The sequence below is a fragment of the Parasteatoda tepidariorum genome, chromosome 7 (assembly GCF_043381705.1).
Source record: "Parasteatoda tepidariorum isolate YZ-2023 chromosome 7, CAS_Ptep_4.0, whole genome shotgun sequence".
In the NCBI taxonomy this organism is placed as follows: domain Eukaryota; kingdom Metazoa; phylum Arthropoda; class Arachnida; order Araneae; family Theridiidae; genus Parasteatoda; species Parasteatoda tepidariorum.
Window position 1 is genome coordinate 55505848 of NC_092210.1, and position 19105 is coordinate 55524952.

A 19105-nucleotide genomic window follows, 5' to 3' on the forward strand; every position below is an offset into this window, starting at 1 on the left:
GTGCATAATATTCTTCAATTGTCTTATGAAATAAAAATATCTGTTACTTCTTCACTGAAATTTTAGTATTTTTATATTTCCTATTGAGTTTACATATGCACCCAGGTCTGATTGGGTACTAGGACTTTCACAATATTTGAAAAATATTTGTTAAAAAAAGGGATGCATCTATGACTTTTTCAAGAATGATATATTATACACAACTAAACAATGAATATCTTGATTAAATCTGACTGTTTCTGGGTTGAGTAGTTTATCTCCGCCAGGCCTTCGAATCTTATTACCCAGTCTTACCTCAATTTCCCATAATAATGTATTCAAGAAAAATATTCTACTCACCTCTATTAATGTTAAAAAAAAGTTCTGGAATGCAAAAATTAAATTTTTTTTAAATCTTACTAAGAAATTTTTCAAGTTCTTAAACCTATTTTTAGTATTTATTATTTATTTTCTATCTTTGTTTATTTTATTTCAACTTTTGCCCGGATATTTTTTAAATTTGTAAAATACTAAAGAAATAATTGAAAAATTTGCTAAATGTGGGGCCAAAATTATAAAAAAAAAGTCTATCTCAACAGTTACAAGGGGTTTCATCGCTGAAACTGTGACTTTTTACGGTATGAGAATACCAATAGAAATTTAAAAAAAAAAAATAATAATAATAATAATAAATAAATTAAAAACAGGAAGCCATTTGATCTAATGATCGGACTTTTACGCACCCAGCACAATCTTAGTAATTTAAGAGGAGTTTCAGACTTTAAATAAGCAAATTAAGCGATTCAAATGAATTCATATGCAAAAACACTTCCTTTAGAGCACAGTTTCAAATTTTTTCATGGTACATAACCCTATATGTTCGACTCTTTTTTGGCGGAATCCTTATTTAATAAATAAAGTTGAAAAATTAACTAAGGAAACATTATCAATCATTTTTAAAATATTTAATGTGAGGAATTAAATTAATTGTTCATCGTTTTGTCAAGAATAGTATCTAACCTAGTTTCGAATTAGTTTCCGGTGTTAAGTATTAACTGAAAATGAATAAAATAAGCTGAATTATTGTTTTTGTTTTAATGAAAACGAAAAAGAACTGTTATAAACATTGAGAATGGTTATCAGAGAAACACATTTCTTTGTTGATGTGAATTTGGTTATTTTCTTTTGAATGGAAAAATTTTAGGGAAAATGCTTGGTGCAATTATTGTTTTGTTTTTTTCACTAACTTCTAATACTATTTTCTTCACTAACATTTTGCTTGAATAATTTCAAAAAAAAAAAAGAAAAAAAAATCAAAATACTAAATATATAGTGATGAGTTATTAAATAAAAAATCATAACAAATAAAAAAAAATCTATATAAATCAAAATAAGTATTCGATATAAATCAAAATCGCTTAAAAAAAATCCTTACTCTCAGAATCCCTGATCTCAGAATCCTTCCACGGAACCTTAGGGTTCCGTGGAACACCTTTTGGGAGTCGCTGCTCTAGAAGAGCACATCTTTTATATGACGTATACAGATTTTTGATTTAAATTACTATAAGGAGTAGTCACAATTCGGAAAATATGGTCCAAATAGTTTAATTGTGAGAGTTTTCGAGTCTCTTGCTGTTAATTTTACTTAACTCATCTCTAATGCTTCAACTAATTAAGCGAATCAGAAAATATTTTCAAAGGACTGAAAAAAATCATTTTAATTTTGGCTAATTATTTTATTTAATGCTTTAAGCATTTTTCATTTGTAAGGTAGACTAATTTTTACATTGCAAGATAATTTTTTACTTATTCAAAGTCTTTTCTTAAAATTTCAGAAAAATACCTTGCTCACAATTTTTTAAATTTTGACCGCATTCAAATTGGAATTCAACTTTTTCATAGCTTAAGGTGAAAATGTTTTTTTTTTTTTCAGCACCTGTTCTGATAAAAACTATTATTTCAAATACTAATAGCTTGCTATATTTTTAATCCTTATTTATTTATTTTTTTGTTTATTTTCCAAATATTACACAATATTTTAATATTCATTCAATTTCCTAAACCCAGTGGTTGCAGTGTCGTATAAAAAAATAGAAGGAAAATTATGATAATTTTCGTCAATTTTTGGATGATAGAAATACTTTAACTACCACAGCATGATAATTTAAGTAATAATATTTCCTTCTAAAATTGAAAATGTTTTTATTTTTAAAGTAAGGTGATTGTTAATTAAATAAAATATTCATCTAATTTATATGCAACCACATTCTTCATAAAAAGGCATTTTTCTATTGCTGCAAAATAAAAGTCTGGCAGGTTAACGGTCGAAAAAATTTCGAACATTTTTTCACAGATTTAATTTATTTACAAATATGAAACTCTCTATGTTTTGTATTTTTTCCCATTTTTTTGTTACATCTTTTTACATTTAAAATCAAACTTGAAAGTAAGGGGATTACAGACAATCAAGAGTTTTGTATTCGTATAATATATATGGGTCATTCTCAGGAAAACTGTCATTTTTCAGTTCATAAAATCCCAAAAAAGTAAAGTGAATAAAAAGCTCTGAAANTGTTTCAAAAATAACTAAATTTAGTAATTTTAATTTATAAAACATGTAGTACAGAACGCTTGTTATCGTATATTTTTCTGACAAGAATTTAAATCTAATCGAATTTTTTTGTTTTGACCCTTTGGGTGTGGCTCTTTCCAATTACAAGACTTTATGGTGAAAGCAATGCTATATAGTATGATGGCTTTAAGTTTGATTGACGAATCGTGTCAGGAAATGCGTTGAAAAAAATGATAGGGGAAGACAGCGCAAGAAAACCTTATTCAAATATTTTTATTATAAAAAAAGATAATTCATTGGCTAAATTATGTGAGAGCGTAATATATATAGACTTCTTTCCTAATTTTATAGATATAAGAAAGAAGTGTGTGTATGTATATATCTATATATATATAGAGAGAGAGAGTTAATATTCTTACTGTAAAATATAGAGAAAACATGAAAAAGATTATAAAGAGTTGTGAAAAGAAGAAAAAAATTAATAAAATAAAATATTTTTAAAAAAATATTTAAAAAATTAAAAAGTCGGAAAACAAAATAATGAAAAGATATAATCTCGTCATCAGCTCACACGATTATATCTGCAAAATACCAAAATTGATTCTAAATAAAAGTAGAATGTCTCTACATAAAATCGAAAACAAAAATAATCGATAGTTAAATAAAAATTAAATTTTATACCATGAAAAAAAAACTATTAGAAATTAGAAGAAAAAAAATTCATTTACAGCCATAATTATGCTAAATAAATGTAAGTATAAAGCAAAATTTGAAGAAAAAAAAAAGGATGAAAATGCAATTAATTACGATTCGTCTAAAAATTGTGTAACAACTCAAAGAAATTGTCACAGTAGAATCCAGTTTATATGAAATATTTTCAACTTTTTGTTACAAATAGACATTTATCCATTTATTTTAAACCTAAAACATTAAAATGAAAAGTCTGAAATAAAAACAAATTCTTTTAGAAAATTTCGAAAGCAATGGTTTTTTAGCCGTAACGCAAAAATTAAAATTTTGCAAAACTTTTTCTGCATCTTAACAACATCCCATCCAACTTGGTTTAAAATTGATATAAATTATTTCACGTTTTAATTTAAGTAATAAATACAACTTATGCACAACAAAATACAGAAGTATTTGTCACTCCTTCATAGTTTGGTACCCGGTATAAATTATAATTTAATTCAGCATAAATCAAAGTTGTGCTTAATTTAAGTAAAAATATCAAGATTAAGTTTATTACAGCAAAGCATAAAATTTTTGTCGCCTCATCAAATATCCGAGGACAATCCTTGCCTTCCTATACGGTACTGATTGGACATAGCTCAAAAAACTAGTTTGAGAACATGGACAAAACGTGTGTTTATGAACCTGGATTCAGCTCAAGAAACGTAAACTTTTCAATGTTGAACCCAAATTTAACAACTAAACGAGAATTTCCAACTTAATTTCCTTTGCATTTTTAAATAATTAATGTACCTGGACTTCGGAGTCGGGGATGTTAGGTATATTTCATGCGATCTCGTCGTATTCAGAGTACTAAACTATAAAAGAATTTTTAATCTTACTTTGTACAACGACGTCAATTTAATAATACACTGTAATAACTTTATAGGACTAGTGAGAGACAACTTGAAAAAACTAAAGTCCTTGAAAAGGGCTTTAAGCAACTGATGATTTTAGTTTTAAAAAAAGCCTTAATTTAAAAAGAAAAATGTACCAAGTTATTTAGGCAAATGAAAGACATCACATTAGAAATATGTTTGCTCACATTAGAAAAATGTTTANAATGACTGTTTTTGTGAGAATGACCCATATATATAATTCAAATTCAATAATATAAATATATTTAATCAACGAATTATCGCTATGGCGAGTTGTACGTGCCACGATTTACGTTGCCACGTTGTGACAAATTGCTAAGAGTTGTGCCCAAGGTAAACTGTCACCACGACGAATAGTACTCAGGATGAAGTGAATTGACCTACGACAAATTGTGCGCGGCGAATTATCGCCACAGCGAATTGACTGTTAATTTGACACAGACCTCTTAGGTTATTAAATTTTTTTCTGGTTCATAATGTTAAACTATAAACTATACATTTTTAATTCCGATAAATCAATTTTCTTTTAAAGTAGTTTGCATAATTATGTAATATTTAACATTACTTATTAAAACATAATTATTTATATAGAAATATTCAATTAGTTATGTTAAACAAGCAATTTTAAATTAAACAATAGATTCTCCCATATTTTTTTACCCGAGTGGTTTTTTCCCATTCGTTTTTACCCGTTGCGGAAAATTAAACTGTCAACCTTATGCTAAAATAACTTAATCAGTTTCACATTTGTTAATTTATTTTTAAGGAAGAAATGGCAGGAAATAAAAAAACGGATGTACCTGTTTCCTGTTACATATCTTACTGTTTACTTAAATTTCTGTAAAGAAGTTAGAATTCATAATTTTCATATCAAAATGTAAAATTTTGCTTTGCGTTGTGAATCATTTGTGTAAGTTTATTAATTGTATCATACGTTTTAATTTATTATTCTTTTGCTTTTTCACTTTCTAAAATTTTTTGGTGGCATTATTCTTATTTTAAATAACTTGAGTATTATGTATTATATTTTTTTCTATTGACAGTTTAAATTTATTTCAATTTTTAAATTAGTTTATTGACCCTGACTCCATTATGTAACCATCCAAAAATGCGACGCGATATTTGTATCATAGTTATTCTGTTGAACGCGTTATGATATATGTCACAGTAAGGACCTGAAGCTTATTAAATCCGGAATTTTACTGGTAAAACATAGCCTTTGCTAAGCCTTTGGAGTAAAACCTAAGGGTTACCAAAGCCACTTTGGTAAATCCAAGGTCTTAACGGTAAAACTTAGCTTTTACCAAAATGTCTTGGCATAGTCCGAAGTATGCTTGATTTCATTTCGGCCTTCTTTTTACAAGGCCTTTGCAGTTAAACGTAAGGACTTAACAAGCCACTTTGGAAAAATCCTAGGTTTTACTAGTAAAACTTAGAATTCACCATACTTTAGGCTTTTGCATTAACATACATGCAAATATACAATGACAGAAATGTAGAAGGTACTATATCTTTAATTTTCCAACTCTAAGTTTTTATATTTGTATAGAATGTTTCAAAAATAACTAAATTTAGTAATTTTAATTTATAAAACATGTAGTACAGAACACTTGTTATCGTATATTTTTCTGACAAGAATTTAAATCTAATCGAAATTTTTTGTTTTGACCCTTCGGGTGTGGCTCTTTCCAATTACAAGACTTTATAGTGAAAGCAATGCTATATAGTATGATGGCTCTAAGTTTGATTGACGGAAATGCGTTGAAAAAAATGATAGGGGAAGACAGCGCAAGAAAACCTTATTCAATATTTTTATTATAAAAATAGATAATCCATTGGCTAAATTATGTGAGAACGTAATGTATATAGANTAATTTTTAACACCTTAAATTTTTAAAAAAAAGCGGAAAACAAACTATTGAATATATATAATCTCGTCATCAGCTCACACGATTATATCTGCAAAACACCAAAAATTGATTCGAAATAAAAGTAGAATATCTCTGCATAAAATCGAAAACAAAGATAATCGATAGTTAAATAAAAATTAAATTTTATACCATGAAAAAAAAATTTAGAAATTAGAAGAAAAAAATTTTTTTTATAGCCATAATTATGCTAAATAAATGTAAGTATAAAGCAAAATTTTGAAGGAAAAAAAAAGAATGAAAATGCAATTAATTAATTACGATTCGTCTAAAAATTGTGTAACAGCTCAAAGAAATTGTCACAGTTGAATTCAATTTATACGAAATATTTTCAACTTTTTGCTACAAATAGACATTCATTTATTTTAAACCTAAAACATTAAAATGAAAGCAAATGAAAAGTCTGAAATAAAAACAAATTCTTTTATAAAACTTCGAAAGCAATGGTTTTCTAGCCGTGACGCAAAAATTAAAATTTTACGAAACTTTTTCTGCATTTTAACAACTTCCCATCCAACTTGGTTTAAAATTGATACAAATTACAACTTATGCACAACAAAACACAGAAGTATTTGTCACTCCTTCGTAGTTTGGTACAAGGGATAAATTATGATTTAATTCAGCATAAATCAAAGCTGTTCTTAATTTAAGTAAAAAAAATCAAGATCAAGTTATTTACAGCTAAGCATAAAATTTTTGTCACCTCATCAAAGTTGGTACCCGAGGACAATCCTTGCCTTCCTATACGGTACTGGACAAAACTCAAAAAACGAGTTTGAGATAATGGACAAAACGTGTGTTTACGAACCTGGACTCAGCTCAAGAAAAGTAAACTTTTCAATGTTGAACCCACATTTAACAACTAAACGAGAATTTTCAACTTAATTTTTTTTGCATTTTTTAAATAATTACGTACCTGGACTTCGGAGTCGGGGATGTTAGGTATATTTCAGATTAACTTTTCATGCGATCTCGTCATATTCAGAGTACTAAACTATAAAAGAATTTTTAATATTCTTACTTTGTACAACGACGTCAATTTAATAATACACTGTAATAACTTTATAGGACCAGTGAGAGACAACTTGAAAAAAGTCCTTGAAAAGGGCTTTAAACAACTGATGATTTTAGTTTTAAAAAAAGCCTCAATTTAAAAAGAAAAATGTACCAAGTTATTTAGGCAAATGAAAGACATCACATTAGAAATATGTTTGCTCACATTAGAAATATGTTTATTCTTTTAAAAAAAGAACAATTTCTATAAGAGAAGTTCGGAAAACGTAATTAAATACTATGCCCATTTTCTTAAAAACGCATTTCGAACTTTCTCCATTTTCTATAACATGCATTTTGAGTTGTGGCCATTTCTTTAAATATGCATTTCAGGCTATGTCCATTTTCTCCAACACGCATTTTAAGCTATGTGCACCAACTGAAATATTCCTTCCTCTTGCGCAGTAAAATTCCAATTATTTTATCAATCATTAATTCTTTTACTATTTTTGTGCAATTTAAAATTTAATCAATGTTAAGGTTGATTTTAATTCCCAATTTTGATGTTTGATATATATATTTAAAATTTTTTATGGCATATGATCAGGTTGAATATGTCTTATCAAAAAGAGATTTAAACACCGAATAATTTTAATAAATCGTTTTCAATTCGAAATATTTTCATGTCATAAAAAATGTATATATTTTTTTATGAAATATAATTGGTTACACATATTTATAGGAATAATCTTATTCTGCTGTTTTTAAATTTTGTGAGAATGAATTCTTCCGAAAAAAGATTTTTAGGGGAATAAGGGAAATCTTAGTAATTGTGATTTGTTTATCAAATAGGTCGCGCTGTTTCCACAAAAAGCAAAGGGAAAAATGTCTTAATTAGTGCATACTTTTAATTAATGCGAAACTTTATATATATATAAAGTGAGAGAGATAGTTCCATTTTATGTCCAAAACTTGTAGATTTCAAGGAGCGAATTTGAAAAATTAATTTCTAAACTATCCTTGGAACATTATTCCTTAGTCACATTTCCATCGGAAAACTTAAGATTTAACCGCCAACTTTAGAAAACATTAAAGCTCAAATCCAAACAATATGTAATGATTTTTACAGAAACTATTTATGTCCAAAAATTAGTTATTTTAGAAATGAAATACATATATTTATGTCATTGCATGGTATTGAAATAACATAACGTTCTTAAATGAAAACGGAAATTTTCACAAAAGCTTTTTACGCTGATAGTAAATTTTACCACAAAGAAATAAAATTTTTCTTTAAAGATCATTTCAGTTCTCATGTTCTATTTTCAGAATTAACATCATTTGCAGCAGTTAGACACTTAGTGATATATTATTATAATCTTCAGCCTTTACCTATCCTTGGCTAGATAAAGGTCTTTTTCAAAAATTCAAATTTACATAGCCTACTTTTCAAATTTTATCAGACCACCTTCTCTTTTCTTGGTCGTTTGATGTAATGGTGATCCAATCCAAGATATTGGCCAGTCCAATGTCACTTTAAGGGTTTAATTTTCTAAATAGTTGCGATAGATGTCATTGAGATGAACTAAGGTTCTGTTCCCGGTGGCGCCTGCAACTCACTCAGCTTCAGATCGATAGGTACAATCTTATCTGGTAAGTAAATGTGGTTGGCGCGCAGTGCTGACCACATTCCCGTCATCTTACCGAAGATCACAAAATTGTTGGACTTTAATCTCCATGACCTCTCTGACCCATAACGGGTTTTGTGGGGATGCATTAATATTTTCGATTATTTTTTATTATTGTTTTAATGAAGAATTCGGTCTTTTCTTGTATTATCGGATGGAAGTTAAGTTAAAATTAAAGTTTTTATAAAATTTTAAATTTAAATTTTTTTAAGATATTAGAGATTGTAATTAATTTATTATTTTTTTACAGATCTAATTCATTACAGTCTGTGTACTTGTGAAACTCAGTATGAAGCTATTTTTTGTGATTGTCGCATTGTTTCTGAATCAGAACAGAGTTTTAAGTTGCATAATATCTGAAGATATAGAATGCTCCTGTGATAACAACGAGATTGAATGTGTGGGTAATGCAGAAGATATATCTAGTGTTCAAAAACTGTTCGTTAACATCTCTCAGATTCAATTTACAAACATGAGAGAACACTTGATTCTCAATTTGACAAGTCTGACTTTTCCTGCTGATCTAAATATGACAGATTTAAATATTTCAAGTTTAAGCATACTAGGAGGATTGGAAGACTCGAAAAATGATTTTTTTGGACCAGGATGGAGAGATTTAAAAGCACTGGAAATTCAAAACAGTGATATTGGGTTACTCGAGGATCATCTTTTCTTTTCACTGCACAATCTCATTGCACTAAATTTAGATTCTAATGAAATTTCTGATATAGATCCTGGAGTATTTTTTAGTTTGGAAAAACTGGAATACCTAAGCCTGTCCAAAAATCAGCTTAAAATGACTAGTAGAGATCTCCTCCAGTATTTGCCAATGCTTCATACATTGATCTTAAATGGAAATAATATCTCTTTTATTTCCAATATAAGTATAGTATCAGAATCTTTAACAAAATTTTCAGCTCAAAATTGCAAGATAGGAGGTTCTTTGGAAGAGGATTCATTATCTGGAACACCCAATTTAACATACATCGATCTAAGTTTAAATCAAATTGAAAACATAAATTCTCATGCTCTCTCTAGTTTAGCTAATGTTGAAACATTGAATATGAGCTATAACAGCATCGATAGCCTTGGAAAAGACGCTTTCTCCAAAATGAAAAAATTAGTAACTCTGGATTTAAGTAATAATAAAATCAAGCAAATGAATACAGGAACTTTTGCTCAACTAACTCTGCTCAGGAATTTGAATTTAAGCATGAATATGCTAAAAGCCATGCTTTGTGATTATACTTCTAACTTGTATTCTTTGGAAACCTTAGATTTGAGACACAATGTCATAAGAATAATTTCTCCTGGAACACTATTAAGCAGTCTTAACATTAAAGAATTGCTGTTAAATGGTAAGAAATATTTATTTTTTAAAAAAAAAATTATCTATTGCGAGGGGCTTTAAAACATAGACAACCAAGTAGGCGGGAGATTCAAATTATGATGTTTATGGCATTGTTATGGTAGAATATGTTTGGTTAAAATTCAATGAAATTTAACAACCGAACATTAAATACTATTAATATAGTTGAAAGATTTTATTTTAATTGTTAAATTTGAATAAAAAAAATTTAAATAAATAAAAAAAAAAAGAAATGGGGGAATATTGTTAAAAATTTTAAATCTGTTTTAATGCAAAGCAAGCTGTTTTATGGGTAAATCTTTGGAAACTTGACAATTCGGAAAAAAAAATAATAATTATTCAAATTTAGTTTTCAAAATAATAATTTTTTTTGGTAAATTTTAGTTACATTTATTAATATCTTACAGGCAGCAGTGTAGTTTATTGCCATTTGCTAGAGGAAAAAAAAAAAAAAAGAAATTCACCAAATTTTGAATGCTAGGAAAATGACTAGAAGACCAGGAAAATGACATATTAGCTTAGAAGTTAAGAAAACAGTCATTTTAAGCTAATTGTAAGCAACTCAACTTAAGAAACTCAGAAGTTAATTTTAACTTTTTATGTAAATAAATTCCAAAAATAATTATTGTGAACAATTTGAACAAATTAGTCAAGTACAATAAAAATGAAAGGGTAATACACCCAATGGGGTTTTTAATTTGTCTACACTTTAATTTGCAAAGAAACAGTTAAAAGAAAGAAAACCAAAAAAAAAATTGTAAAATTTCATTAATCTTGAAGCTTTCAGAGGAAGCAAAATGCCTGAAAGATATTGGGTAAGGAGCAGATATTTTTGAAAAGGTGATATTCTAAGAAATTTTGACACAGTCTTTTTTCCTGGTCACTTAAAGTGATTAGCAGTCTGTTTGCCATCACGAATAATAAAGTTAACTTTAATATCTTCATCATCATAACTTCAAGAACTTCTCCTACAATAAAAATGATAATCTTAGGAATTTTTCCGATTTCAGCATTTAAAATAGGTTTTACTTTAAATTAAAAATCAGTTCAATTATCTAGAAACCATTCATTTTCGAACTGAACAGCCACGAACTGACGTCAATTGCCATTAACGTTACTAAAATTAATTGCCTCAGAGTCAACTTTAATAGGTTCTTGCTCAGTTGATTCATTCTTAAAATGAAGAGTTGGTACTGTGGTACAAAAATTTGAGTAGTTGAGCGAACCAATGTGAAAGTCACATTTAATACAGATACTGGCAGTTACAGCTCATTTTACGAAAGAAGAGGCTAGTTAAAATATTTTTTCTAGAAGATTTGGTGTACATTCATAGACCCCTTGAAGGGAATATTTTTTTTTCCTTCAATGAATTTATGAACTGTTTCTATATATGTCTAACTTCACATAAGTCTTAACTTCTTTAATTATTAAACTACGTTCTTTTTCAACAACAAATATGAAAGTTTTCATATTTGGTATGTCTCCACCAAAAGCAACACTTTTTTCAGCAAAACGTTTTACAACACCAACCGGTGCACCCTTTCCATGGTCCGGCTCTGTAAAATGTCCTGATGATACATTAGGCAGAATTAGAGGAAATACAAAAAAAAATTTAAAAGATAAAAAGTTGTTTTATTTCTATATTGTGTTGAGAGCGAATCACTCACAAAATATATTTCCTTAAAGTTTTCTCTCTTTGGTACATTACTTAAAATTTTCTTTATATATGCCCAAATAGCACATGAGTAATTTCTTAGAGATTCTGATAGAGTTGAAAATGAAGAACTTGTGGTCTTTTCTGCTGGTGTTTGATATAATACTCCTACGCGTGCAGTAAATTGTGTTCTTGAAGTTCCAAAGTGCACTGTTTGTGGTTCTGATGCACATTTGATATTATAGATTTTACTGAAATCAATGTAAATTAAAATTGATTACGTGTAAAGCTTTTATTTTAATTTGCTTGTGAATTGAAATTGATGCTTTATTATGGCAATATGATTCATATGTTCTATCAGTATACTTTTCTCTCTTTCACTCAACTTTGCCACTGGCATTACAACTTCTTTCTTTTTCTATTGAGTATAGCTTAAATTTCTTATAGGTTTTTCTTTTTCAAGGAGCTCTCTATCATTTTTAATTCTTCCATACCATTTCTTCTCGTTTTTTTTCTCAGTTTATTTTTCCTTGACTGTTTTTAGGCCCCATGTTTGAAAATAACCTAGTATAATTAATTTTATAATAATTTACATCGGAATTTTTTTTATAAATAATATTATTTACATTTAAAATATTTCAAATCATTTTATTTTACATATTTATCACATTCTTGAATTTATACACCATAGCAAAGTTTAAAGAGTATGACAGAATTTAATTGTACAGTGATGTTCTTAGTTTATCCTTTAATTATCTGTGTTTTGAAAGAAAAAAAACCTAAAGTCTTTGCGTTAGATGGACCATGAATTGTTCAAATTAATTCTTTTATCCACTGCAGAAAGAATAAAAAATGTTTTTGTTGTTGATATGTACAGAATAAAATTAACTTTAATTATATACGAGCATATTAAAATCTTACATAAACTGGGTATTAGGTTAATATTTGCTTTCCCTCTTTACATATAGAGTTAAAAAAGCCAGGATATTTATAAGCCAGGATAATGACAATCTGTCATTTTACTGCATTTAACTTTACTTTAACTTAACATTTCGGCCTAAGACGTTTATTTTCTGTAGAAAACAACAGGATTTCTTGAAATAATTAAGGTAAATCTAAATAGTTCATGTTTCAAGAAGAATAGTTAATGATTTCAAGAAGACAGGAAAATGACAACATAAAAACCTACTTACCTTGTAAATTTTTTTGAAATACATTTTGACTCCTAGAAAGTTGGTTCTTTATGCCTTCAATAAGACATGTTCTGATAAAATGATATTCTAATCAATCTCTTAACCTAAGATATTGATTGCTGGAACTATCTATTTTGGTTATAAATTACTAAAAAATAGTGGCCAGGAAAATTACTGATTTTCATATGAAAAACAAATTATTGACAGAAAAATTATTTTTTAGCTAAGTTTTTGGAAATAATACTTTCTGCATACATTCTAGAAATGCTTACAACGATTGAGATAAAAAAATTAGATATTGAAAAATGTATGGGAAGTTTTGAAACTAGTTATTATTGAAAATATTGTTTGTGACATGAAAGGAAAATGAAATTTTGATAGACAATTAAATTTTTTAAATATACAAAATAGTCAATGCCAGTGCAAAGTCATTTTAAAATGCTATCAGCAATGCTATTTATTAATTTTTAAAAAANTCAATGAAAATTAAAATTGATTACGTGTAAAGCTTTTATTTTAATTTGCTTGTGAATTGAAATTGATGCTTTATTATGGCAATATGATTCATATGTTCTATCAGTATACTTTTCTCTCTTTCACTCACCTTTGTCACTGGCATTACAACTCCTTTCTTTTTCTATTGAGTATAGCTTAAATTTCTTATAGGTTTTTCTTTTTCAAGGAGCTCACAATCATTTTTAATCTTTCCATACCATTTCTTCTCGCTTTTTTTCCCTTGACTGTTTTTAGGCCCCATGTTTTAAAATAACCTAGTAAAATTAATTTTATAATAATTTACATAGAATTTTTTTTTATAATATTTACATTTAAAATATTTCAAATCATTTTATTTTACAACTTTATTACAATCTTGAATTTAATTGAATTCCAAGCAAGGTTTAAAGACTATATGACAGAATTTAATTGTACAGTGATGTTCTTAGCTTATCCTTTATATTTTAACTATCTGTGTTTTGGAAGAAAAAAAAATCCTAAAGCCTTTGCTTTAGATGGACCATGAATTGTTCAAATTAATTCTTTTATCCACTGTAGAAAGAATCAAAAATGTTTTTGTTGTTGATATGCACAGAATAAAATTAACTTTAATTACATATGAGCATATTACAATCTTACATAAACTGGGTATTAGGTTAATATTTGCTTTCCCTCTCTACATATAGAGTTTAAAAAATTTTCTGGTAACTGTGTTAAAGTCCAGGTATTTATAAGCCAGGATAATGACAATTTGCCATTTTACAGCATTTAACTTTACTTTAATTTAACATTTCGGGCCTAAGACGCTTACTTTCTGCAGAAAACAACAGGATTTCTTGAAATAACTAAGGTAAATCTAAATAGTTTATGTTATTAATGATTTCAAGAAGACAGGAAAATGACAACATAAAAACCTACTCACCTTGTAAATTTTTTTGAAATGCATTTTGACTCAGAAAGTTGGTTCTTTATTCCTTCAATAAGACATGTTCAGATAGGATGGATTTCTAATCAATCTCTTAACCTAAGATATTGATTGCTGGAGCTATCTATTTCGGTTATAAATTACTAAAAAATAGTGGCCAGGAAAATGACTATTTTCGTGTGACAAACAAATTATTGACAGAAAAAATTATTTTTTTATCAAAGTTTATGGAAATAATACTTTCTGCATACATTCTAGAAATGCTTACAACGATTGAGATAAAAAAAATAGATATTGAAAAATGTATGGGAAGTTTTGAAACTAGTTATTATTGGAAATATTGCTTGTGACATAAAAGGAAAATGACATTTTGATAGTCAATAAAATTTTTTAAATATACAAAACAGTCAATGCCAGTGCGAAGTCATTTTAAAATGCTAATAGCAATGCTATTTATTAAATTTTTTTTCCAAAAGTTCTTTTAGTAGTTTAGTATTTGATCTTGGAATAAAAGACTGTCAATTGTCGTATTTCGTGAGAATCACCCTTATTTATTTTTATACTAATTCACAATCCTCGAATTTTTTAACAAAATAATTCTTGTTTTTTTAAATTTCAGTTTCAACTTTTTCAATATACAAATAAGTAAATAAATAAATTTTTGTTTTAAACAAGGATAAATAGACTTGGCTTACTAAGGTTTGCAATCCCTTACATATTTTAGTGTTAAATAAACAAGGTTGTTCTTTTATAAAAGAATTATTTTTATAAAACATAGGCATATTTTTTAAAAAACATTTTTGGGGAAAATAACTGTATAAATGATAGTTTGATGAGATGGAGAACTATAACTTTATTAGTTTTTAAAATTACATTAATTTTTTTAAAGAAAAAAAGCTGGACATATCATTTATTATCTATAAATTTTACAAGAAATTTAGAAATTTAATGATAACATTGTTCCATCATCCCACGACAACAGTTGATGCAGATGCTGTTGATTTTTTATTACCAGTTTTAGTTTCTATTTATCTTGAGGATAAATAAATTTTTTGTTCTAAAATTTATTCAGAATTTCATTATTAAATTTTATTTCTGACTCGAATTCTGTTTTTTTTTCCTGTCAACTTATTAGATAAAATTGAAGACAGCAAAATTGTTAATCTGTATGGTAAATATGTTCAGCAATAAATGTTTCAGTCTTTTCATTACAGATGTAGTGCATTAACTATATCTAGGTAACACTTTTTCTTCCCATTAACAAGCGTTAATATATACAAACTTTGATATAGTACATACATAAATCACTTTAACAGATTGGAAAATGTAATTATAGGTCACATACAATCGTGTCTTATTAAAATCAAGCAAACTTTGTTTGATATTTTAAATTTTATCCTTTTAAAAATGGGATACAAAAGTATGAAGACTACAATTAATAATAGTGGAGATATCTAAAACAGTTTGAGAAAAGATAAAGTAATTTGTGAAAATCTATTTAACATTTTTAACTTTTTAAATGAACTAAAATTCTTATGTGCATTTTCAGGTAATATATTGGATGAAACAGTTTGTTTATCAAATTTGACAAAATACGTAGACATTGCTTTGTCTGATAAAGATTGTAACATGGCTGATTCCTGCGTATCTGATTTATCTGAAGCTGACACTGAAGATGATTATTATTTAGATGAGGAAGAAACTACTATAAGTACAGCCACAACATTGAATGAAACTATGGATGAAACAAAATACACACCATTATCATCCACCACAAATATAAGAACCACAACTAGTTTTATACCTACAGACATAAGTACAGAAACAGAGTCTCCAGAGTCTTCCTTCTTTACAGCAGATAACACTTCATTGTATGAAACAGAACAGACAACTATCAGTATCAAAACAGTAAGTGATTTTCCTCATACAACAAAAAATTACATATCTGAAGAAACACAACAAACAACTATTAGTGTCAAAACAGAAAGTGATGTTCCTCATACAACAAAACATCACACAACTGAAGACAAAAGTGAAGAAACTGAACAAACCACTAGCAATGTCAAGACTGAGAGTGAATTTCCTATAACAACAGAAGGATTTCAAACAGAAAGTAATGGGACATTTGATAACATATTATTTGGTAATAGCAATGAGAGTACTACTTTCATACCTGAAATAACTGTAAATGATTCAACTCAAACAGATTCATTATTTAAAAATGGAACAGAAAGTGAAGGTAACAGTGAAACAAGTTCAACTTCGCTAACAGATGATGTTATAACAAGAAATCGTTCTACAGATTACTTTGCATTCTCGACAGAGAACATTCTAATTACTCAATACAACAAGAGTGAGTTTTCTCAGACACAAGAAGAAAGCACTACACTTGACATGCATTCACCTACAACTTCTCATAATGTAACTACTGAAGATGATTACTATGATTATGATGATGAAATATTATCACCAAACCCGGAGAAGATATTAACAACATCAGCAACCATTCAAAAGGAAAAAATAATTGACAACACAAAAATTATTCTAGTTAATTATACAGTTGTAGATGATAAACTGTGTGTTGAATATACAATACAAGGAGATTTACTAAATGACTCAAAATGTGTCCTACGATCTGATTTAATCAAAGGAAAAAGAGGTTTTGACCATATAAAATGTCCACCACCAGGCAGTAAACAACTCCACTGTAGATATAATGATATGTATAAATTTTGCTTGATTTTATTCATCAATCATGCACCAAAAAGTACAGAATGTTCAAACCAGCTATTGCTTGAAACTTATAATCATAGTAGTCTTCCAACCACCACAGAATTGTCCAATATTTCTATAAATGTTACATCTGTTGACTACACAACGGATGGTGTTACTACTTTTTTCCCATCAACTAAAATACAAATAAAAAACTCAACAGTCAATTTTGAATTCAAACTTCTCTCATTTAATGTCGATTTCAATGATACCCTTTATGCTCTGGCTATTTGGACGGTAAATAGGAATCAGTCGTTATCAGTTTGTAATTTGACATTAAGTTTGTCCTCATCAAGGGAAATTGTTAAAAAATCTTATTTCTCTTGCTCAAACTATTCTTATCCATTTTTAATGGAAGATAACATTGATGACATTTGTTTGACAGCATATCACAAACTGTTAAGTTCGGAAACAAAATGTAAAAGGAAAGTGATAATTGACATAGGTGCAGTAGCATCTAGAAAGAAAGATCACGGATTCAAGAACACATCTTTAATTGCATTAGGTATCCTATTACTCATAGTCACAGCAATAATTATTCTCCTTATTATTCGGAATTTGACTAAGAAAAAACTAAATAAAGATAGATATAATGTATATTTCGAAGAACAAAATGTGCAAAAGAGATTTTCTTCAATTCATCAAGACACAGATGTTCGTTATTCGTTTATACCAAAAGAATGAAACTTTGAATTGTGAACAAAGTGCAGTTTATAATTTTCTATTCAAAAATTTATTAATTTCTAGCAGCTTTAAAGGTTCCACATTTATATAGAAACTGTAATGGACTTAAGTTTCAGTATGTATAAATGTATCATGTTCTTCTTAAAATTAAAACAAATGTAAAAATTTTGTGATAAAGCTAATGAAAATTTTTTTAAAAAATGTAAGGTTCTTTAATAGTTATAAAATTCTTATTTATGAGCATGAATTTTACAAAATGTAAAATTAATGGTTTAAGAGATATTTGTATAAATTATTCATGTGTTTTTAAATCATTATAAAACTAGATATAAAAATTTATGCGGAAACCAAATCTCATATAAGTTTAACTTTTTATAACAAATGTTACTAATATATTTTTATAGAAAATAGACTTATCTAAAAAGCTCTTTAAATTACTGAATAATATTTCAGTTATATTTTCCTAACTATAAAACTGATTCTTCTATACCTATAAATAAAATGGAAGACATATTTTTTCCTAAAAATTTGGTACTTTTAATAATATTTTAATTATTTTTAAAATAATGAAATTTAACCCTTTGTTTACTGCAAGCGCATATATATATACACTTCGCTAAGCCGATGCGTTAACTGCCGCTGTATATATACATATGCCTTTCCGAAGTATGCATTGCACTTTGCTATCAGTAAAACAACTCCCACATTTTCGCATTGCAATAAAATGGTCTTGATTTCAGGTTTCAGACAAGAGGGGGAGGAAAGGGAAGTTTCTGGGTAGTAAATCATAGCTGTGCAGTTATTGCTCTTTTTTATTCGAGTAGTACATGCTTTCTTAGGTTCCTTTTGCTTCCGTTTTTGTATCCGTGTGTAATAAAAGTTCTTATTTTTTGTGCAAATATGTCTGAGAGTGAATTAGATGACTGTTTTCCTTTTTCTTTAGAATCAGAAAGTTTGGAATATGACATTACTTTTTACATTCATTGCTAAAATTTTTTTATTATTATACTGATATACTTTAAATTTCGTAATCAGCTTTCTTTTCTTCTTTTTTTCGTAAAATTAAACAGTTTTTAAGATTAAAAAGCATACCTCTCCTTTTCTCCAATACACAACAAAATTAAGCAAGCCTCCGGTGGCACTGGGCACTTGAAAATTTCCTCAGCAGTGAGGGATTAATTGCAATTTAACAAATCTTTTTCCCCTTGTTTAGATATTTTAAATACAGTGCATTTTCACAAAGCTC

General features: G+C 27.6%; 1 protein-coding gene across 1 annotated transcript; it reads left to right on the forward strand.

Annotated features, from left to right (window-relative positions):
- Nucleotides 1-4980: 4980 nt before the first annotated feature.
- On the forward strand, nt 4981-18386 carry LOC107447430 (uncharacterized). Its single transcript, XM_016062348.4, has 3 exons — nt 4981-5068; nt 9018-10125; nt 15953-18386. The coding sequence occupies exons 2-3, from the start codon at nt 9057-9059 to the stop codon at nt 17857-17859; spliced, it is 2976 nt and encodes a 991-aa protein (XP_015917834.2). The 5' UTR covers nt 4981-5068; nt 9018-9056; the 3' UTR covers nt 17860-18386.
- The last annotated feature ends 719 nt before the right edge of the window (nt 18387-19105 follow it).